Source organism: Beta vulgaris, chromosome 3, assembly GCF_026745355.1.
Source record: "Beta vulgaris subsp. vulgaris cultivar EL10 chromosome 3, EL10.2, whole genome shotgun sequence".
NCBI classification, from domain to species: domain Eukaryota; kingdom Viridiplantae; phylum Streptophyta; class Magnoliopsida; order Caryophyllales; family Amaranthaceae; genus Beta; species Beta vulgaris.
Window position 1 is genome coordinate 36,035,601 of NC_079204.1, and position 21,613 is coordinate 36,057,213.

At 38.0% G+C, this 21,613-nt stretch overlaps 1 protein-coding gene and 1 non-coding gene across 2 annotated transcripts; both read right to left on the reverse strand.

The window, feature by feature from the left end:
- Positions 1 to 494: 494 nt before the first annotated feature.
- On the reverse strand, positions 495 to 10,190 carry LOC104883815 (U-box domain-containing protein 14). The gene is made up of 4 exons (XM_010668377.4): positions 9,707 to 10,190; positions 2,559 to 2,675; positions 2,022 to 2,435; positions 495 to 1,786 (listed from the first exon to the last, which is right to left on the reverse strand). The coding sequence occupies exons 1-4, from the start codon at positions 10,001 to 10,003 to the stop codon at positions 716 to 718; spliced, it is 1,899 nt and encodes a 632-aa protein (XP_010666679.2). The 5' UTR covers positions 10,004 to 10,190; the 3' UTR covers positions 495 to 715.
- A 3,191-nt stretch (positions 10,191 to 13,381) lies between these two features.
- LOC125496129 (small nucleolar RNA R71) lies at positions 13,382 to 13,488 on the reverse strand. Its single transcript, XR_007272831.1, has one exon. It is a non-coding gene; the product is annotated as a small nucleolar RNA R71 (small nucleolar RNA).
- Between the last annotated feature and the right edge of the window lie 8,125 nt (positions 13,489 to 21,613).

The window sequence follows — 21,613 nt, forward strand, 5'->3', positions numbered from 1 at the left end:
GCAAGGAGAAAGATAAAGACGTGTGATTTAGAGGCTTCCCGTGTGCGAGAGAGGTTGTTAGGAACGTTTATCATTTCTTCTTGTTTATATCTTGTTTATTTTCCTTTCCTAGTTCTAGTAGGAGTTTTGTATTGCCTCTTTAAGGCTTTTTTACACGGTTAATACAAGTTAGTTGTGTTTTGTTTTAAACATTGAATATTGATTATTGTTTTGCATGTTTGCTTAATTTAGTCGAACCATTAAAGACTTTTCAGGAGTGGTAAATATTTAGTGTTGAGCATCTTAATTCCATGAGTGGTATTGAGAATATTCATTTAGAGTATATGAGTGATCTTTAAATCGAGAAATATCCGGTATGTTCTTGGTTGTTCGAGACTTCTTAGTTCTTTGGATTCAAGAAGATCCAAGATTGTAGTAGAAGTTGATTGTTAGCCTTTCTTGGCTTAGTAATCACATGAGGGAAACATCATAATCTCTTAGGAATTAGAAAAAGGTTCACAAAATGCTAAAGAATCTGATATTGAAAAAGTAGCCCATATTGTAAGATATAACAATTCACAAGCTGCAAGCTGCGAGAAATGTACTTTAATTAGTAGTATCATCTATTTACAAATATGCATATTTACCATGGACAGTAAGTACATGGAATCCGTGATCAACGTGTAATGGAGGAAAAAAATTAAGCTACTACTTTTTTGGAGTGATGCTTGCTGTTCTAATCAGCAGCATCTTCAACTCGTTCCAGGAACTCTAAAAGACTTGAAGCCTTTCTCTTAGCCCTGTCTGTTCCATTCTCTGAAAGTTCTTTGAGTACTTGCTCAGCATTCAGCTCCTTTGCCAGTTTCAAATGTTTTACATCGCCCATGCAAAGTGACCAAAGTACCGCAGCGGCATTCTCTCTGTTACGAGGAGATCCAGTTCGTATGAACTCAACCAAAAGAGAGATAGGCTCAGCCTGCCCAATTGAAATTTTACCCTCAGGATGGCTTGCAAGTATTGCCAAGATTGCTAGTGCCTCATCAACCATGCCACCATCAACTTCCTTCAGAAATCTCATTAGAGGGCCCACAATTCCTTCCCTCACAGCTCTCACCTTGTTTCCTTGGTAAATTGAAAGGTTGAAAATTGCAGTAGCGGCATCTTTCTTTCCTCTTGGGGTACCCTGAATAAGTAAATTAATAAGAGCTGGGATTGCCCCTGATGCTCCTATTGCCACTTTGTTCTCATCCACCACAGATAAGCTGAACAGTGTTGCAGCAGCATTTTCTCTCGCCTCCATGCTACCATTCTTCAGGACTTCTACTATATCTTGTATTGCCCCAGCATTTACTATAATGCTTTTGTTCATGTCATTAATGGAAAGATTAAGCAGTGCTGTGACAGCGTGCTCCTGAGTCCGAGAATCAGGAGAAGATAGCAGTTCTACTAGCAGTGGTATGGCTCCTGCCTCAGCAATACATACCCTGTTGTCTGCATTTCTTTTTCCAAGCAACCGAAACTCCCCAGCAGCAGCCCGTTTCTCTTCTATGTTTCCATTGGCTAGCTTCTTTAGCAAGGCACCAATAGCCGCTTTGTCACAGTTGGAAGTGGAGTTGCTAGTTCTCCTGTTTCTACAAGCTCCTTGTGTCCTTGGCAATTCCACTCCATTACTTTCACACCATAAAGTAATCAGACTCTTCAAAACATAATTTGGTGTCAACGCTGTATGCAACAGAGTCTGTTGTGTCTTAGGACATGTCTTGTGACCTGCATCAAGCCATTTCTGGATGCATGATCTCTCATACGTCTGCATCAAAAGAATAACAGCATGAAAACAGAAAGCAGACATATTCAACACCAGGATTGAAAAGGTCTCGACATGCTGCTGCTTAATTAGCAGAAACTTGGAGGCCTTCCAGTCAAGAAATTACATTGTCTACAATAATCAAAATATGCTAATGGAGCATTGACGAGTCTTTCACATGACTAAAATGGAAATGGATGTAAAGTAGAAATATATGTTGAAACAAAGGAGGTCTGACCTGGCCAGTAGATACTATAACAGGATCTTTCATTAGCTCAAGTGAGATAGGGCAACGGAAGTCATCTGGTATAACAGGAGATCGGTGCTTTATCATGCTTTTGTCAACAGCAGACATGTCAACTTCTGGGTTAACAGTCAGCAGATAGTCATTAAGCTTCTTAAATAGGGAGGACATCATCTCAAATGAATCACCAAGATCACTACTGCTTGTTATGACCATCTCATGGAAGGCACGTGATTCTTTCCTCAGATCATCCATAGTCAAAAGGTGAAGGTTCTGTGATAATCTCATGAGAACTGCAGCATCAGGATCTGCTTCGTCCTGCACTTTTGTTATGTCCATCTCTAATTGTAGATCAGTGGATTCTGTTCTAGCTTTTGCTCGTTGAAAATGAGCATGGACAAGTCCAATCTAATGACATATAAACCACAGCATGCCACTTATTAGCATCTTATCTTCGCATGTATGATACTTTGTATTGAGAGTGCCTTAAAACCTTTTACATCACAGTTGCATCCAGATTAGCAGAATTACCTGTTCTTGAACTTCCTCGGATATATCAAGTTTATTATAAGAAACTTTACTCAGTGCTTCTTCAATTTGCTCTGCTATATGAAGAAACTCTGATGAGATTTTGTCTCTTTGCACAGCCTGTCACATGAAACAAGTTGTTTACTCGATTAACATTAAAATCGGTTGTCGTATGCACTTAGAGGACGAATCAAATGTACAAAATGAGCTTGCAAATTTGAACAAGGCATCGGTTGTCGTATGCACAAAATGAAAGACGAGATCTTCTACCTTGAAGGAGACTTTTAACTGGGTATGCACAATTTTTGAGGCATTCCTACATTAAGAAGTTTAAGTTCCGCAACGATATCCTACATTCCTACTGTCTATTCCTGTCTGCTTCAAAATCTTTTAGTAATTAAATTTAGTCTTCGATACACAAGTTTACTAATATTCTCCACTACGTATCCTTCTTAATCCACGCATGAGGAGACAGAAAGGCTGAGTGGTGTCAACAAGATCTGACCTAACTCTCCAAAACTATTACCAACTAAGGCTACTTGTCTAGGTCACACTCTTTACAACCCAACACACTAAAGTGGGGAGATAATCCATAATCGACACTTGACCTTACTATTGGATAGTTTATGCCCTAGTGAACCACAATTAGATATGAGAGAAGGGACAAAATATTTAGGAGAATGCAATCAACCTACATGGAAAAGATGTACTTAGGCAGTAATGTATCTAAATGGTTGGATCTAAAAGTTGATAGGTTTGAATCCCTAAATTTCTAATTAGATTGGCTTCATGTTTTTATAGCTAGATTAATCTTGATAAACTCTGGATTCAGATATATAATATATCCCCCCCCCCCCCCAATGTCCGAATTTCGGACAGTCTTGGCAACTGAATTTCTTGTGAGGATTACGTATATTGGAAGATATAAGCATACAGTTTAGTTAAGTGCATTGACAACTAGATTTCAACAGAAGCAAATATGATCAAGATATGCATAATACATATGCAAATATGATGAGTTTTGACTGTCAGAATAACATTGGTGTAATACTTAATACCAGTACACCTGAAATGAAAATGGAAGTCAATGCACCAATTCAATGGAGCCAAATGAAGAGTATGATGAGTTGGCAAATGCTAAAGAAAAGAATATTGAGCTGGAGAAGGAGTGCTGAGGTAAAGCTCATTGAAACAGAATTGACAGACATTATTTTTGGGGAATGAATGTAGATTCCTTGCAATCAGCTAGTTGGCCGTGTAGCTTAATTTCTCCTGTAGTTAATTCTGTTATTTTCCTTTCCTTGAAGGTTATTTTGAAGGCCAGTAGGTGTAAGAATGATGGCATGATTTTGCAATATAAAAGTTCTCCCCTCTCTCTAAACTTTAGTCACTCACTAATTCCTTAGAATTAGTAGGAGTTATCCAGATTATTGTCCTCAAAATTACCCTTCTTACCTGGTTGATTATCTAGCATAATCTAGCTGAGTGTCCACCTCTTTGGGGGGTCAGATTCAGGAAAGCAATCTGAGCTTACAGATTGCACCATTAGTATCAGAGCAGCACGGTTCTTGGAATAAAAATGGTGCAAACCAGAAATGCTGACATTGAAATTACAAATACTGAGCTGCAGAGATTGGAGGTAAATCTCAGAAATCTCTTAGAACAGCAACGCAAGCAAGTAACTGAAACTTCTAATAGTATTAGTTCTAACATTGCAAAAAATGTTCAAGCTATTGCGAATTTTAAATGATCTTATAGATAGGATTATCACTGCAAGTTAATCAGTTAGTGACTGAGGATCGTAAATCACTAGAGCACTCAAACCACCATTATTTTGCTAGATTAACTAATGTGATGGTAATGATCTAAAATCCTGGTTATACAAATGTAATCAGTTTTTTGAGCTAGATAAGGTGAGTGATGGAGTTAGAGTAAAGGCAAGGCTTTGCCGTGACACCAAACTTACATGAAGAGACTACAAAACATCCCTCCTATTCGGACTAGGTATACTGAGGATATAAACGTGAGGTTTGGGAAATTGTATGATGATCCCATGGCAGAACTTAAGGCTCTAGAACAAACAGATACTGTTCAAGAGTACCATGACACCTTTAATGCCCTTGTAAGTAGGTTAGATTTGACTGAGGAACACCAGTTAAGCTGCTACTTGGGGGGTTAGAGAAGGATATACAGCTTGCTGTGAGAATGTTTGCACCAGAATCTGTTCAGCAGGCACTTTGCCTAGCTAAATTAAATGAAGCATTCCAGAAGTCTAAGACAGAAAACGTGTTACCCAATTCCACCAGCCATAAAAATACAGCCACCACCAGAACATATACTAAGCCTACCCCCTTCAAACCCTACCAAAACACACACAACCCTAACCCAAACAAAAGAACCTTAACCCCTGCTGAATTCAATGAGAAAAGAGCCAAAAATATGTGTTTTTGGTAAGATGATAAATATGAACCAGGGCACAAATGCAAGGGCAAGAAACCCCAAGTCATCTAGAAGTAGAAGGTAGTGGTAAAGAAGAAATAGATGAGGTAGAAGAGGAACCCTTGACTCAATGTGCGCAAATTTCATTACAAGACTTGGATGGTGTGTCCACCTTTCAGACTATGAGGGTTAATGGTTATCATGGTGAGAAAGCCCTATAGACAGTGGGAGTACCCACAATTTCATCGACATTTCTATAGCTCTCAAGCTAGATTGCAAGGTCGAAGGAATAACACCCTTATGGGTCAAGGTTGCAGATGGTGGCCAGCTGCAATTTAACACCATGATCATGGAGTTTAGGTGGAAGATGCAGGGAATAGAGTCTGCCACTGATGTGTTGCTTTTACACTTGAGTGGAAGTGATTTGGTATTTGGGTTCCAATGGTTTTCTCTCCTTGGGCCCAATTTATAGGACTTCATGAACTTGACTATGGAGTTTACTCACCTCAGAATAAGGGTGAAGCTAAGGGGGCTACTAGCAAGAGATTGAAGAGCATGAAGTGCAGTAAATTGAGGAAAGTGATGCAACTCAGGAGAGTTGTCAATGATGAAGATTGCAGATAGTACCACTAGAGGTGGGAGGTTCACCTCAGCTACAGGTCTTGAAGCACATACTCTAACTGACCTTTCCTTGTCATTGCATAAACTATTACAGGAACTTGATAAGGTTTTTGAGGTACCTAAGGGTTACCACCACCGAGAGGAGGATTCTCACAAGAAACCCTTGAAAGAGGGAAATGAGGCCATCAATGTAAGGCCATATAGACACACTACAATACAGAAGGATATGATTGAGGAAATTATCCAAGAGTTATTAGACCAGGGGATCATAAGGCATAGCAACAACTCTTTTGGAGCTCATATTGTGTTAGTGAAAAAGAAGAATGGAGGATGAAGGATGTGTGTTGATTATAGAAGCTTGAATAAAGCAACTACCAAGGATAAGTTTCCCATACCTGTGATAGAAAAGCTTCTAGATGAACTCCAAGGCACGAAATATTTCTCCAAAATTGACCTTAAATCTGGCTACCATTAAATAAGAGTATACCCATCTGACATCCACAAAAACTGCAGTTAAAACCCATTTTTGCCACTTTGAGTACTTAGTGATGCCATTTGGCCTCGCCAATGCACCTTCCAATCCCTCATGAACCACATTTTTAAGCCTTACATGAGAAAGTTTGTTCTTGTTTTTTTTTTAATGAGATGATCTACAACCTTTCATGGGAGGAACATCTGACTCATTTATAGGCAGTACTAGAGTCAATGATGACAGCTCATTCTCTTAGTGCTAACTTAAAGAAATGCTCTTTTGGGGCTACCTCCATTCGCTACCTGGAACATATCATTACCTAAGAGAGAGTGCAAACTGAGCCAGAAAAAAAAATACAAGTTGTACTGGATTGGCCTGCCCTTAAGAATCTCAAGCGACTAAGGGGATTTCTTGGCATCACTGGTTATAACAGAAGATTGATTAAGGACTATGGGATTCAATAAGGACTATGGGAAAATATGCAAACCCCCTCACTAGCCTACTGAAGAAAGATGCTTTTTATATGGTATGAAGCAACTGCAGAAGCTTTTACCCTACTCAAGCAAATCATGACCACTCCACCAGTCCTAGCACTCCCTTATTTCCACAAACCCTTTCTCATTAAGACTGATGCCTCATGCATGGGGGAGGTTATGGGCATGAGGGTGGTTATGATGAAAGATTAGCAAAGCACATTCAAATTCTCATCTCATCTGTCAGCATATGAGAGTGTTGTTGCCAATTATTTTTTGGAGTCCAAAAATGGCAGCATTACCTAATGATGCAACCATTCATCAGTAGGACTGACCAACAAAGTGTCAAATATTTAGTGGATCATAAGTTGGCTACCCCGACCCAGCAGCAGTAGTTGTCTAAACCTGGGCTTTGATTACTCAGTGGAATACAAGGTGGGTGTTGAAAACAAGACCACAGAAGCTCTTTCTAGAGCTTATGGATATCGGCTAACTCACGATCGTTGTGTCTGCTATTCATTCATCATTGCTCGAAGAATTGCAAAGTTCTGGGAGGAAGATCCAAACCTACATCAACTTGTTAAGGAACTCAAGCTCAATCCTGCACTACATCTGTACTACACTAGCAAGATAATATCTTGAAGAGGAAGAGCGAGATTGTAGTGGGTCCAAACCTTCCTGCTCAACAAATGATTCTTACTTGGATGCATGACTCCCCCCATGGAGGTCACTCTTGAAGCCACCCTCTAGAAGGTTAAAACACTCTTCTTTTGGTCAGGCATGAAGCACTCCATTGCTGAATATATGAGGCAATTTATCACTTGCCAAAAATGCAAAGCTGACAACAATGCCTATCCAGGGTTACTCCAGCCCTTGCCTCCCTACTGCCGTATGGGATGAAATTACCATGGATTTCATTGAAGGCTTACCCAAATCACATGACAAGGAGGTGATTATGGTAGTCATTGACAGATTGAGCAAGTATGCTCATTTTTGTGCTCTATCCCACCCTTTCAATCCTTTGAAAGTGGAAAGTGGCCCAGTGTTTCCTAGGCAACATCTCTAAACTGTACGGGTTTCCTCATAGCATTGTATCTGATAAAGACAAGGTGTTTAATAGCACATTTTGGTCTGAATTTATAAAATTGCACGGAGTACAACATAAGCTCTCTACTACTGCTTACCACATGGGCAAAATGAGGTGTTGAATAGGTGTTTAGTATCAAACTTAAGATGTATGTGCCATGACTCTCCTCACAACTGGGCTTGATGGCTAGCTCTAGCAGAATATTGGTATAACACCAATTACCACACTGCCATCAAGATTACTCAAGCATATTCGCGTAAGAGGGAAACAATTTTCTTTTGAGAAAATTTGAAAATTATTGAATAACAGCTTTAAATGGAACAAAAAAATTGAAGAAGAATGACTGGTGTACCAACACTGAAACACCATTGATGCCAATGAAAGAAAAAGTGAAAAGGAAGAAAGATGGAGAAGAGAGAGAAAGAAAGTGAAAAGAGAAACAGAAGAGAAGTCAATTTTATTTAAAAAAAAGAGCTCAACCCATTAAGTACCATGTGCCTTGCACATGTGGTCTGCTGTCAGGTAACCAGGTCCAAAACTATCAAATATGAGTAGTAGTTGGGAGTTTGGGACTGCTCTGGGAGAATCAGTTGTTGGGACCGATTATAGAAGACTGGCCATAGTTTGGCCTGTTTACATCAATTTTTCCTAATCAATAATGGAAGATGAAACTTGTTTGTGCTATATTGCTAGTGGTTCCTCGTTCATCCATCCATGACCAATGCCAATGGCTAATAGATTCATGGTGAAATCTTCTCTATCAAATGGAGTGTGATGCAAGAGCAAGAGGACAAATCGATTTATAGAACACTTTAGGAAAACTATTGTAGATGAATTCTGCAAGGCAGCGGGACATAAAATTATTTCACGGTAGGAAGCAGACAAGATGTGAAATCATGGTACCCACCAGACAAGATGTGAAATAACATTGCACCCATGAAATTGATCACTACATATATAGGTTGTATCAGGGAAAAAAAAACGCGGTCGCGGTCGCGGTCGCGGGAACGGTCACGTTGTCGCGGGAACGGCTTGTAACGTGCAAATAGAATGTTTCGCGACCGACGCAGCGTGATTTTTTTTAAAAAATTCACATAAATATGTTTCAACTTTATTTGTATTTTTTAGTTTATGAAGCATTATTACAACATAATATAATCAAATCTAATAGAATATCACGTTTCATCAACTATATAATTAAATCATACAAAGAATTTGGCCAATGTTTGAAAAAAAACAGATGTAACGGAGATAAAAGCTTCTAACGCGGCGAGTTCGTGTTACGGAACGGACAACGCGGCGAGAAGTATGTGAATTTTATTATGGCGTTCCGTAACAGGATTTCGCAGAACGGCAAATCCAAAATCCGTTAGAGAACGGCAGTTTTAATTCACTGGGTTGTATGGACAAAGACAATTATGTTTCCTAAGTTTCAGAGACATCACTCCACTTTTTCGTAATGGAAAAAACCTCCCCCTTTTCTTAAATATGAATATAACTTATCACTTGCTACCATTTGCTAGTAAAGGAATACTTCCTATATGCTAGGATATAACTATTCATCCACTAACGATGGCGCTAACAGTAGTAGGTCTCCCCTCAAACGATCCTAGTCAAACTAAATAAACTCTTACATACTAAACTTCCTTACATCCTAGATGGTTTATTCTTCATAAACCTGGCACAATTCTGCTCAACCATTGCATTTCCACTCGATTGGACGGCATAACTCTTGCAAATGTTGTAATTGGCTCATTTTCAAATGAAAAATCTAACCTTTCCCGAACTGATTCTGCCCAAAAGAAAAGCGTCTTCGTAAAATCGGATTAATATGGAAGACACCCAAAACTCGGGATCTAGGACGTCTATTCGACGAAGTACACACAAGAAACAAAGCGATCTGTATAACTTGGACTACCTCCAAAGTGTAAACATGATCATTGCTCAATTGCAATGAAACCCACCTCCAATTTGAAATCACTCAATAGAAAAGTAACTAGAACCATGATCAAAACATTAAAAAAAAATTCAACAAAATAACATATGAAAAAAGAGATACCTGGTAAAGTTTGCTGGATTCCTGAACCCATTTGAGCAGGTCTTTGGCAGAAATCAAAGCGATTTTAAGTGATTCAAAGGCGTGGAGCTGGTCAACAGGGAGAAATTTCATTTCATCATCTTCTTTATCAACCAATTCCTCAAAAAGAGGGCTCAACAACTTGACTCTACGCACCAAATTCGAGTAAATTCGTTTAGAGGAGTTTTTGCATTCAGACATTGAAGAAATTTCTTTGATTATCTGGATGAGCTGGGTTACTATTGTACCACACTTGGATGAATTTTCATTTGGACCCATTTCTGGGTCGAAAAGGAAATGAGAGAATTTTTGGAGATCTGAAGAGAGGGAAATTGGAGTTGAATTTTGCAGAGAAGAAAACAGCTGAATGATCGTACTTCATAAGCATTCGTGATTCGTCGGTCAACAAAGAGCTGCAACCAGTGACCGGCTTTCTCCATGCCTTTTTTTCTTTTAAGCTGTTTCAATGGGCACTTGGTGAGGACCAACTACCAAGTGACTAACCTCACAAAACTGATCCTACTCAAATGACCTGATCATAACATACAGACCCGACTAGGGCTGGCAATGAGTTGAGACAGCTCGTGAGCTACTCGAACTCGACTCGATCAAAGCTCGGTCAAAGCTCGACTCGAGTGAGCTCGACTCGAACTCAAACTCGACTCGACAGGTTAACGAGTCGAGTCGAGCAACTCAATACTCGACTCGAGAAACCCCGTGAGATACTCGATAAATTTATACATATATACTTTTAATTTTTTAAGAAATTTTAACTTTATTTTTCTATAAAAAATACTTGTACTTTTCTTTTTTAAAAAAATGAAAAAAAAAGTATATAAAATGACCAAAGAGCAAAGTAAAGAATTTCTTCTATAAAAAATAGAACTATATCAAATGACCAAAAAGCTTGAAACGAGTTCGAGTTCGAGCTTGAAACGAGTTCGAGTTCGAGCTTGAAACGAGTTCGAGTTCGAGTTTAGGTTTCGAGTTCGAGTTCGAGCTTGAAATTTTGAAACTCGCGAGTTTTCGAGTCGAGTCGAGTTTGAGTATGAGTTTTCGAGTTCGAGTCGAGTTTAGTCAAACTCGAGCTCGACTCGCATCATTGCCAGCCCTAGACCCGACCACAATCGCGAACATAACTACATTTGACCTGATTCTAAATTATCTAACCTGAAACAAGCTGAGCTACATTATTAACTATACTTTCCATTATAGACTAATTGAAACTTTATCTTTTTGTTATTTTTATACTCTACTTTATCTCTTTCATAAAGATCTCAAGACTTGTTGGGACACGTATGTTAAGGTTATAAGTTATAGTGTAGTTATATAATGTTATTTCATTCAAAAAATAGATGTGATAGGAGTTTCTGGGTAGTTTTTATTGGAAGAGAAATAAAGTTAAGTAACTTTTTATTAATAAAGATAATAATTGCAAAAACCCTAAACCCTCTGCTGGCGTAGGCTAAGGTGATTGTCTATCGTTCACCGACTTAGTCTATGAGCCGAAAAAAAGAAGGTTGTCAGGTGACATGTCACTTTTATATATGGTTTTTAGATGCATTTTGATTGTATTTAGAACTCCTTTTAGAGCATTTAGGTGCATAATGGCATGAATTACGTAAGTTGTGCTCTACTACTCCCCATTTGCGCGTTTCAATGATTTTCAGGTTATTTTGATGCAAATTGATTATGATTATCTAAGATCAAGCACATTAATCATTGAAGATGAATATATGTTGCACAAGGATCACAATGCATCCGTTTGGGACAATTTCGAGTTAGAATGAAGCAAAGATTTAGTGAAAGAAGTGCCAAAACATACACATATTCATTATTTTGATCATAACTTTTGATATAAAAATTTATAATCAAGAAATTCTAGTTGGGTTGGAAACTAGACTTCAAGGGCTTTCCAATGATAGGTCACATGCCCCAATCGGACTTCTGGTTTGAGAGATACATCCTTCGCAAGTTGACGAGAAATCGTAGTTTTTCCGCCCGGTCGACCGGGCGAAATGAAATATTCATCAGAATCCAAGGCATGTTAGCCCGGTCAACCGAGCGAGAAAGGAGCCGAAATCGCTTGCTTGCCCGGTTGATCGGTTGGAATAATTTCTTTGTCGTAGTTTGAGAATCACCGTCGCTCGACCGGGTGAATGCCTCCCAGTCGACCGGGCGGTTTTTCGGGACGGTTAAATTTGCCTTTTTTAGCCGGTTTTGTAAAAAGTACAAATAGATTTTTCGTATTTTCGATTAGACTATCTTAATTTCTGCGTTTTCAGGTCTAAACACTTAGTTTTCTCTATATAGCTTTGTATTAACTCTTGATTTTGAAGATTATAGAGATCGTTGATTCCATTTTCATTGTTCTTCAATCATTCGGTATTCCTCTTTACTTTGTTTATTTTGATGAATTCTTCTATTTCCATTATTTTTATTGAGTTTATTATTATCATGAGTGAGTAGTCTTTTCTAGGACTTAGAGAGGGAAGCCATGTTTGTACCTTTTTTATTGTGGTTTGAAGCTCTTCGATATTTGGATAGGATTAGAATAATGCATATTGATTTGTCATGCTTGTTTAATTCATGTAATTGCGCAATAACATGAGTTATGTTTAGCTAGTAGGAGTTAGAATCAAAAGATCATATTCTTTAGAGGCTTGTTACAATAGGTAGGTTTGATTAGGTTGAGCGACCGTACTGGCATATGTTAATCTAAGAGTTGTTAATGCCCGGTCGTAGGATTAACGAAATACTCTAGTTATTCGAACCTCAATCCAAGTATTGTTGAACTATATTGTAGTGAATAAATTGGTAGAAGCATCGTGGACTACTCGATTTCCCTAGGTTTTTAATTATTTGATAAACTTCCATCTTTTTGTGTTCAAGATTATTCTAGTGTAGTTATTAATTATTCAATCTTATAGAACTCCTCTCCTTATGGATTGACCCGTATTTGTCAGTTTCTGCTAAACAGACACCATTGCGGTATATATTTTAAAACCCATCAAATTTTTGGCGCCGTTGCCGGGGAGATGGCTAGTTTCTTAGCTTTTTGATTGATTATTTGAACTATTTTTGTTGTCTCATTGGAAATTCAAGTTCCAATTGAGGCAATCTCACCGCACATTTTTCTTTGTTTCTTTTATGCCCAGGTCTAAAAGAACAGGTACTCCAGTTCCAACTGATCCTGATCTTGAGAAAACCCATCGGCAAATCAAGAAGAAACAAAAGAAGAAGAAGCAGTCTGCTAATCAGGGAAAATCCAGGGAAGAACCAACAGAACCAATCATGCCTCCTAAGTCATTGAAGTCTTATGGAGTACCTTCTCCTGGCAACGTTCCCACAGACCCTACTATACCTGACATACAGGCAGCCAACTTCGAAATCAAGCCTTCTCTCATTAATATGATCCAACAGAACCAATTTGACGGGCAGCCATCTAAGGACCCTGCAAATCATTTACAACGGTTTCAACAACTTTGTCGTACCGTTAAGCATTAAGGGGTCACTCTTGATCAGTTGAAGGTCATGATATTTGAGTTTTCTTTGAATGATAAAGCTAAAAAATGGTTGAATGATGTTACATCAACTAAATGGAGTGCTATTTTTGAAGCATTCCTGAAAGAGTATTGTCTTCCTACCAAGACTGCAGAAATAAGACATAAACTTGCTATCTTTCAACAAGAACCCGATGAAACACTAAAAGAAGCATGGAATAGGTTCAAGGACCTGCAGAGAGAATGCCCACACCACAATCTTGACAAGTGGTTCATCACCCAAGCATTTTACAATGGTCTACAACCCCATATGAAGAGTATAATTGATTCATCTGCAGGGGGGTGTCTTCCTAGATAAGGAGGTGGATGAAGGGTATAATTTCCTAGCCAACTTAGCAGCGAATGATCATAGTTCCTCCAGGACTACTATAAAGAAAAAGTTGGATGCTGATGCATATGCCTTATTGTCTTCACAAGTTACCCCAGTTGAGCATGAATATGGATTCACTTAAATCATCACAGTCTAATACTCCTCCTATGAGTACTAATGCGATGACTTCCATGACTCTTATTACCTCTTCTTACTGTGAGGTGTGTGGTGTTCAAGGCCACTTTGGTCATGATTGTTGCTACAATCAACATGACTCGAATCAGATGGAGCATGCAAATGCTTTTTAACAGAGACCTCCACACAACCCATATTCTAACACATTCAACCTAGGTTGGAGGGATCACCCCAATTTTTCTTACAAAAACAACAATATTCAGAATTCTCAACCTCCACCACAATCTTCCTACCAAGCACCTCATCAAAACCCACCACAACATGTTGCTAGAAAACTATATTATCAAGGGGCTCCTCAGAACCCCCTCTTGGTTTCAATAAGCCTTCGCACCAAGGCTATCAACAACAATCTTCTCAGAATGCCAGCTCTCAAGAGCCTACCATGTCTGATCTGATGAAGATGATGGTTCCTATGCAAAAGAGTCATGAAGAGAGCATAAAGGAGTTGAAGAACACTACTAAACACTTGGAGACTCAACTTGCTCAGGTGGTCGAAAATAATGCACAGAGACAACCAGGTCATCTGTCGGGGAAACCCATCCCCAAGGAGACTGTCAATGTCGTTACACTTCGTAGCGGCACTATTTATGATGCTCCTCCCATGCTCATTGATGATGCTTCTCCTAGCAAGGAGAAGGAGGTGATAAAGTAAAAAGCGGAGAAGAGTTCGATCACTAGTAGAGAACGAACGGTTTGCATCTAACCTGGGACCACCATTTGCGTCGGACTTACGTCCCACGACACAAGTCTCGACGCAAATTTGTGAGACATCATATGCGTTGGATAGGGTCTGACACAGTTGAGGAGCTATTTGCATTGGACGGGGCTTGAGGTGCTACGCACATGAACTACTATCTGCGTCGCAGATGGGACGCCAAGTCATACCACCAGCAAGCCTGGCCCGCCGTTTGAGTCGCACGTTGTACCATGTGCGACGCAAATCACGCATTTTTTAATTAAAAAAGAGGAATTTGCATCGGATTTTAACCAACATCCGACGCAAATGGCAGATTATACATTAAAAATAATAAAACCAAGCCAACCCAACTGCAACAAGCACAAAATAGTTCTGCACGTACGGAACTATTGAACATGATTCTTTATTCTCTACAATAGTTCTGTAATCAGAAAACATGAATGAAAATCTAAAATGATAAACTTAAAAAATGGTACAAAATAAAATGGAATTAAACAAACTTAAACAACGAAAATCCGCAATTCTCTATATCCTAAATTAGTAAATTCTTCTCTTCCTCCACCAGATTTGCAAATCAATAAATTTCATGTTAAAGTTAAAAAACTGAAAAAATACAAGAAATTTCATTTTTGATAGGTTCATTATAACTATGACAAAACGAAGAAATTCATAATAAAATGTGAATTAAAAAATACTTGTAAATCGTGAATTCAGAGAAGATGAACCCAAAAACTTCTGAATTCGTGTCTTTCTCCTCTTTGTCTTCGTGCTCTTCGGCGAGATCCGAAAACCATATCGTAGCACTCGCCCGCAAGATTCGGAAACACCGCAAACACATGAAGATGCAAAGATTCTTTAAGATTCGAAATTCAGAGGAGAGAGAAAATACCCAGAAAAAATGGCGAAAAAGAGGAAATATATTGCGACGAACCTCGATGAGGTGGATCGAACCATCAAATAGTCTCTTTTCAAGCCGGTGAACGTGATAGACTTGTATATATATCTCACTTTTTGCTTTTGATTTCTTTTTTGTTGTTTTAATTTGCCAGAATTTGTGTTTTTTGAGGGTTTTGTAGTGTTTTCTGATTTAGATTTTTATTAATTTTTGAAGAAATTTTATGGTTATGATGTTTTGAGTGATGAGGGTTTCATTTGATGATGAATTTTTCCTTGTTTGATTGTTGTTTGAGTGAGTGAGAGAGAATGAGGTGAGAGAGAATGTGGTGAGAGAGAGAATGCGGTGAAAAAGTGTGTGGCGATTCGAAATGAAGTTAGGGTTTGGGGAAATGAAGTTAGGGACGACTGGGAGAGTTTAAAAGTCACGTGTAATCTGCGTCGCGTGTCATGGGTCATGCGACGCACATGACTTAATAGGCCTCTAAGTCATTAGCTTTTAGACAAAAACGATTTGGCGTCGCATCCCCCAAGCATGCAACGCAAATCATGAGATACAACCATCTATGTCGCACTATAGCTGTGTTTGACGCAAATCAAATTCGTTATTTGCGTCGCGTTCTCAACTCCGTGCGACGCAAATGACCTTACCACCCACATGCTTTTATTTTGTGCGTCGCACGTTCTTTAATGTGCAACGCAAATAGGTTATTTACGTTAGTGCTTCTAGCGTGCGACGCACATAGACTGACGCAACTTTGCATTTTTCTACTAGTGGATGTCGAAGGTCAAACTAGCCAAGGAAGATCAGACAGAAAGCGGAAGGAAAAGGTTTTTGAAACGCCTATTTCACCAAGGATACCTTTTCCGCATAGGATACTGAAGTCGAAGGTCGATCAGCAATTTTGGTAGTTCTTGACTATGGTAAGAACTTTGAGGTAACAATTCCTTTTACTGAACTTATTTCTCAAGTGCCTGTTTATGCTAAGTTTTTGAAAGACATGATTACTAAAAAGAAAGACTTTGCTGGGGTAGGGTGAGTCGCTCTAACGGAAGAGTGTAGTGTTGTTTACAAACTAAAACCACACCTAAGTTGAAGGATCCTGGTAGTTTTTCCATCCCTTGTCATGTAGGTGCATTATTTATAGATAAGGCATTGTGTGATTTAGGTGCATCTGTATCTGTCATGCCTTTGTCCGTTTGTAAGAAACTGAATATGGGAGCACTTAAGTGCACTCTAATTACTTTGCAAATGGACGATCGTTCTATAAAATACCCTCTAGATGTCAAGTCTGGGTCTTTAACTTTGAGTGTTGGTGATGATATTGTCACTTTCAAACTACCCAATGATGTTAAGTCTCTTATGCTTGAGCAAACTTGCTGCAGGATGGATATTCTTGAGGAGAATGTTCTATCTGCACTCCCGCATATGCTTTCTGCTGACCCTCTAGAGGTTGCACTTAATATGGATGCTTCCCCAGGCATCGATGCTGAAGTAGGTGCCTGCATTATCGATTTGGAGGGACCTCAGTTTGAAAAGGGAAAAAGATCGGTGGTTATGGAAAATGTGCATTCTACCTATGCACCTGAGGTAACATGCCTGACTGCAAGCTTGAGTGGCCGTCTTATAAGGAGGAAAATGTTTGATGAGGGGGGAACTCATTGCCATTCCCCTCCGATTTGAGATTGAGGAGGTAATATGATCATGCGGGACCTTTTATAAACCAGCGCTGTGCGGGAGGCAACCTATAGTTTTTTTTTCATTTTTTCCCTTTTAGAGAGTGAGAGAGAAGGAGAGTACTAAAGTTAATTTATCCTCTAAGCATCGCCCTATAGTTCATCTTGCGACACTGAGGACATTGCCACGTTCAGCTTAGGGGAGGATTTTTGTATGTATTTTCTCTTTCTTTTACTGCCTTTTAGTGTAGATTTTTTTTTGTCTTAAGCTAGATTTATTTGCTTTCAAAAAACAAGTTGCTCAAAAAATACAAATACACGATATTCATGACTGGTTTGATTGCCTCCCTGTGCCCTATGTTGTATTTTGATTGAAAAATGATTTGACTTTGTTTTCTGGATAGCTGGGCATTTGTGATTTTGAGGCTATGCTGTGATGTTTGATTGCTATGACTCTGAGCATATCATGATTATTATACACTACATTTAACTGCATGCCTGAAATGGTTAGACTGTGAGGTTTATCTTCTACCTATTGGATTCATGTCATTATCCAGTCTATTTCTTGTGTGTTAGTTCCTCATTAGCTGACCGATCTTGACTTTGACAACGTACTTATTGATATCTGATGACTTGTGGCAATTGTTATGATAGAGGCGTTCTTTTTTCTGATTCTCGAGCCTCGAAGTGATTGTTTTTGATATACTATTATCCTCCTTAGCCCCGTTGAGCCTAATGACTATTTCATGTATTTACTAACCCTCATCACACGCCCAGGGCCCTTATTCTGATATTATTCCCAAGCCTAGCTTGGAGGAGCATTTGTATAAGCTAGTTTTTGTGATGGTTTTTTTTTTAGTTACTTAGGATGGAGACGATTGTACTTTGTAAGGTTCGAAGTTTGAGAAAAAGAAAAGAATAAGCAAAGTGAGAAATAATGTGATTGTTGGATCGAAAAAATGCAAAGAAAAAGAAAAGAGTTCCTTCTTTCACATTGCTTGCAAAGAAAAATCCATTACATTGCTTCAAGGATGGGTTTATTGAAGATTTTATTGATTCATAGAGTTGGGACATTGTTATTAGTTTTGTGTTTTGGTTGATGCATAGGACTCACTTGACCTTATTTTTAGTGACTTTTGCTCCCTCATTCTTGGTTTTTCCAGCACATTTCCTATACATATTTCCTACCCTTACCTAAGCCCCATTATAACCCTGAAAAAGTCCTCTTGACATTAGTAGAATAATTGCTTATTGCTGCGGTGGTATTGTTGCGGTTTTACCCATACGCAGCAATATATCATCTAAAAAGAAAAGGTAAAATATAAAATAACATATTGTTGTGGTTTCTAATAAAAACCGCAGCAATATGGTTTCAACGGAAAATTTTAGAAAAAAAACTTGACTTTTTTTTTATATTGCTGTGGTTTTTGACGGAAACCGCAGCAATATATTAAAATAATATTAAAAAAATATATTCTAATATATTGCTGCGGTTTTTTCTAAAAAACCGCAGCAATATCAGACGTTTATTTCATATAAGAGGCGCTAGGGTTTGGGAACTTGCCTTCACCATTCTCAGCCCATCGACCTTTCTTCGTCGGCCATTCACCAGAAGAATTCGACCGTTCAATTAGCCGCAAGGAGAGAGAGAGAGAGAGGAGTTTGAGAGTGTCATCGAGGGTTTTGGTTGGAAGTTTTGGACTTTCGGGCTTTCTTGGTGCGTTTGCCGGCAAAGCTTTTGACATTCCGGTAAGTTCATCACATTTCTTTTTCGTTTTTTGTTCCTGCTTCAATTTTCCGGCGAGCCTTGACTGTTTTTTTCTTTGATTTCTGGCGAGTTGTTCTCGAGACTAGATCTGGTTTTGCTCGTTTATTTTTCATCTCGCCATCGTCGAATTCTGCTTTTCGTCGCCATCGTCGTCAACAACAAACATCCTTCGAAGTTCGCCTCTTGCCGGAGACGTCGGTGCTCGAGTTTCAGATCTCGACGCCGGCGGATGCTTATTAGTCTGTATATTTCTATTTTTTTTGTTTTTTTTTAAAATTTTCCTTATTAGTCTGTTTTATTTTTTTATATATTTTGTAATTAGGGTTTGTAAAATATTATTTTTATTGAATATATGATAGTTTGGGTTAATTACTTTTGTGTTGTTATTGTACTCCTTGAATATATAAAAATGTTTATATTATAAGTGTATTATAACTACCAAAAATTTACACTTTAAGTAATGAAAAAAAAAAAATTTTTTTACCTGCCTGCATATATTGCTGCGGTTTTGGGAAGAAACCGCAGCAATATACCTGTATTTTTAATATTGAAAAAACACATATTGCTGCGGTTTTGCTTAGAAACCGCAGCAATATTTGAACATATTGCTGCGATTTTAAACCGCAGCAATATAATAATTACCTATTGATGCCCCCTTAATTGCTGCGCAGCCAAAATCGCAGCAATAGGCCACTTTTTTACTGCAGCAATAAGCGTTTATTCTACTAGTGTGAGCTTGTGTTTACATTATTTATTGGATTGATGTGGAGTCAGTTTGTCAAAGTTAAAGAGTATGTCTGCTAATCGAGTCGACTGGATTAGGATGAGCGACATTATACCTTCTTAAACACATGAGAGTGTGAGTGGGAAGTGATATTTATGGGTCGGGTCGGTGAGTGTTCAGGCACATTTTTTGCCTGCCACAAGATTGAGAGGAGTAACACCTTGGTGAGCGTCATTTCAGGATGTGCATGTCATGTAAGGCAGTTGAGTTTGACCATTTGCTTGGGTGATTGTGTAACACCCCGATAATTCTCTCTTTTCAGAAATACCATTACAATATAAAACTTAGAAAATTACCCAGGCATTATCGCCCGTGTGATAACGTATCGGCTTATTCAGAATTTTGCAGCGGAAAACAATTTAATAAAAACCAACTTTATTAAAACTTACTAAATATATGACAAGTGTTTGAAACTTAAACAGACTAACTTAAATAAACAACAATATGAAATAAATATGTTCCTACGAAAGCATAAGTTAAACTACACTAGATATATAGTCTCTCCACTCCAGATTCCCAATGCGATGCACATCTGCGAACCTGGAATGTCAATGCAAAATCGACTCTGCTCACCAGAAGGATCATCACAGGATCAATAAGCAAAGCCATGATCACACACACAAGTAAAGCACGTAATCAGCAAAGCTGAGTACTACATATCAAATATAAATATTGCTAAACATGATACTAAACAATAACGTATAGGAATAAATAATAAATAATCATATAATAAACTGCAGGCAACTTTTACTGAACTAAACTCAAAACGTCTTTTTAATACCTAAATGGAATAGTTATTGGGACGAGTTGTCTTGCCTACTAATGTGAAATGCGGGCGCGACTCCGCATTTCAGAGTGACCTGTGATATCGAGGAACCTTTGAAATAAAAGAGGGATGGTGATCAATCCATTCCTAGAAAAGCTATGGCACGCTCACCATAACCCCAACCCTTATGTCCAACTCCAGACGTGCACAAGTCTAAAGTCTATAACTTATTCTCGTTACACTTTACGTTAATTACATCTTATTACTTGTGTTGACACACATAGACAAGTAACACATAATTAAAATCAAACAGTCATAACAGAACTTCTTTTATCTTTGGATTAACAAGTGATCACAACTTACAATCCAAGACTACTTAATTCCTTTTTATTCTTTACTCACTTACTTGTTGAACCTAGCCAACAATAAACTTACCTTTATATAGGTATAACTTGTAACTTACCAAATAAGGTCCACGACCCTCATAAGATAATAAAATGATACTTCTCAAGAATACATGCATTACATGATTCACTTAACATATACTAATTCTTATATGAATTAATAAATAAACTAACTTAACATGCTTGCATCAATCATTCCATACAAACATTATAATTTGAATAATCATCATGAATTCTAGATCACATGTTGCACACAGGCATATAACATGTAAAGTAACTCCAGAAATCACATATATGAACAATCAGGTTCCTATACATGATACTAAGAATTTAAACCTTCCTTAAACATGGTACTAAGCCACATAGCACGTAAATAATGTACGTACCTCGTATATACTAGCCTGTAGGCCACTTTTAAATCATTAAAAGTCTCCTACAACGTATTCTCCGCCTAGAAAATAAAGTAACTAAAATTAATAACTTGAACCAAAAATTACAGCAGCTTTAAATAGATTAAAACCCCTTAAAACATGTTTTAAAATCGTTTTTAAGTGTCAAACTTAAGTTATTTTTAATTTCTAGTATAGTACTACTATTCTAGCAATTAAAATCCTTAAAAACTCCATAAATACTTCTTTTCTGAAATTACAGCACTTTTAAAATCTAATAACTCTTCTGAAAATATGTACAACGTATTTAAAATTACGTACTAAACAAAACTCATAGTTCATAATATATCTCTTTAGTTTCTAGCAAACAAAAACCCTAAAAACTCTTATTTCCATGATTAAAACTAAAAATAAACTCAATATAATAAATCTGAAATTTATT

What these genes read in the sequence shown, in the direction of transcription:
- LOC104883815 (XM_010668377.4), bottom strand. Translation starts at nt 10,003, where the DNA reads ATGGGTCCAAATGAAAATTCATCCAAGTGTGGTACAATAGTAACCCAG. An exon ending in AATCCAGCAAACTTTACCAG is followed by an intron (nt 2,676 to 9,706) that starts GTATCTCTTTTT and finishes TTCATGTGACAG; the next exon opens with GCTGTGCAAAGAGACAAAAT. An exon ending in TTATAGTATCTACTGGCCAG is followed by an intron (nt 1,787 to 2,021) that starts GTCAGACCTCCT and finishes CTTTTGATGCAG; the next exon opens with ACGTATGAGAGATCATGCAT.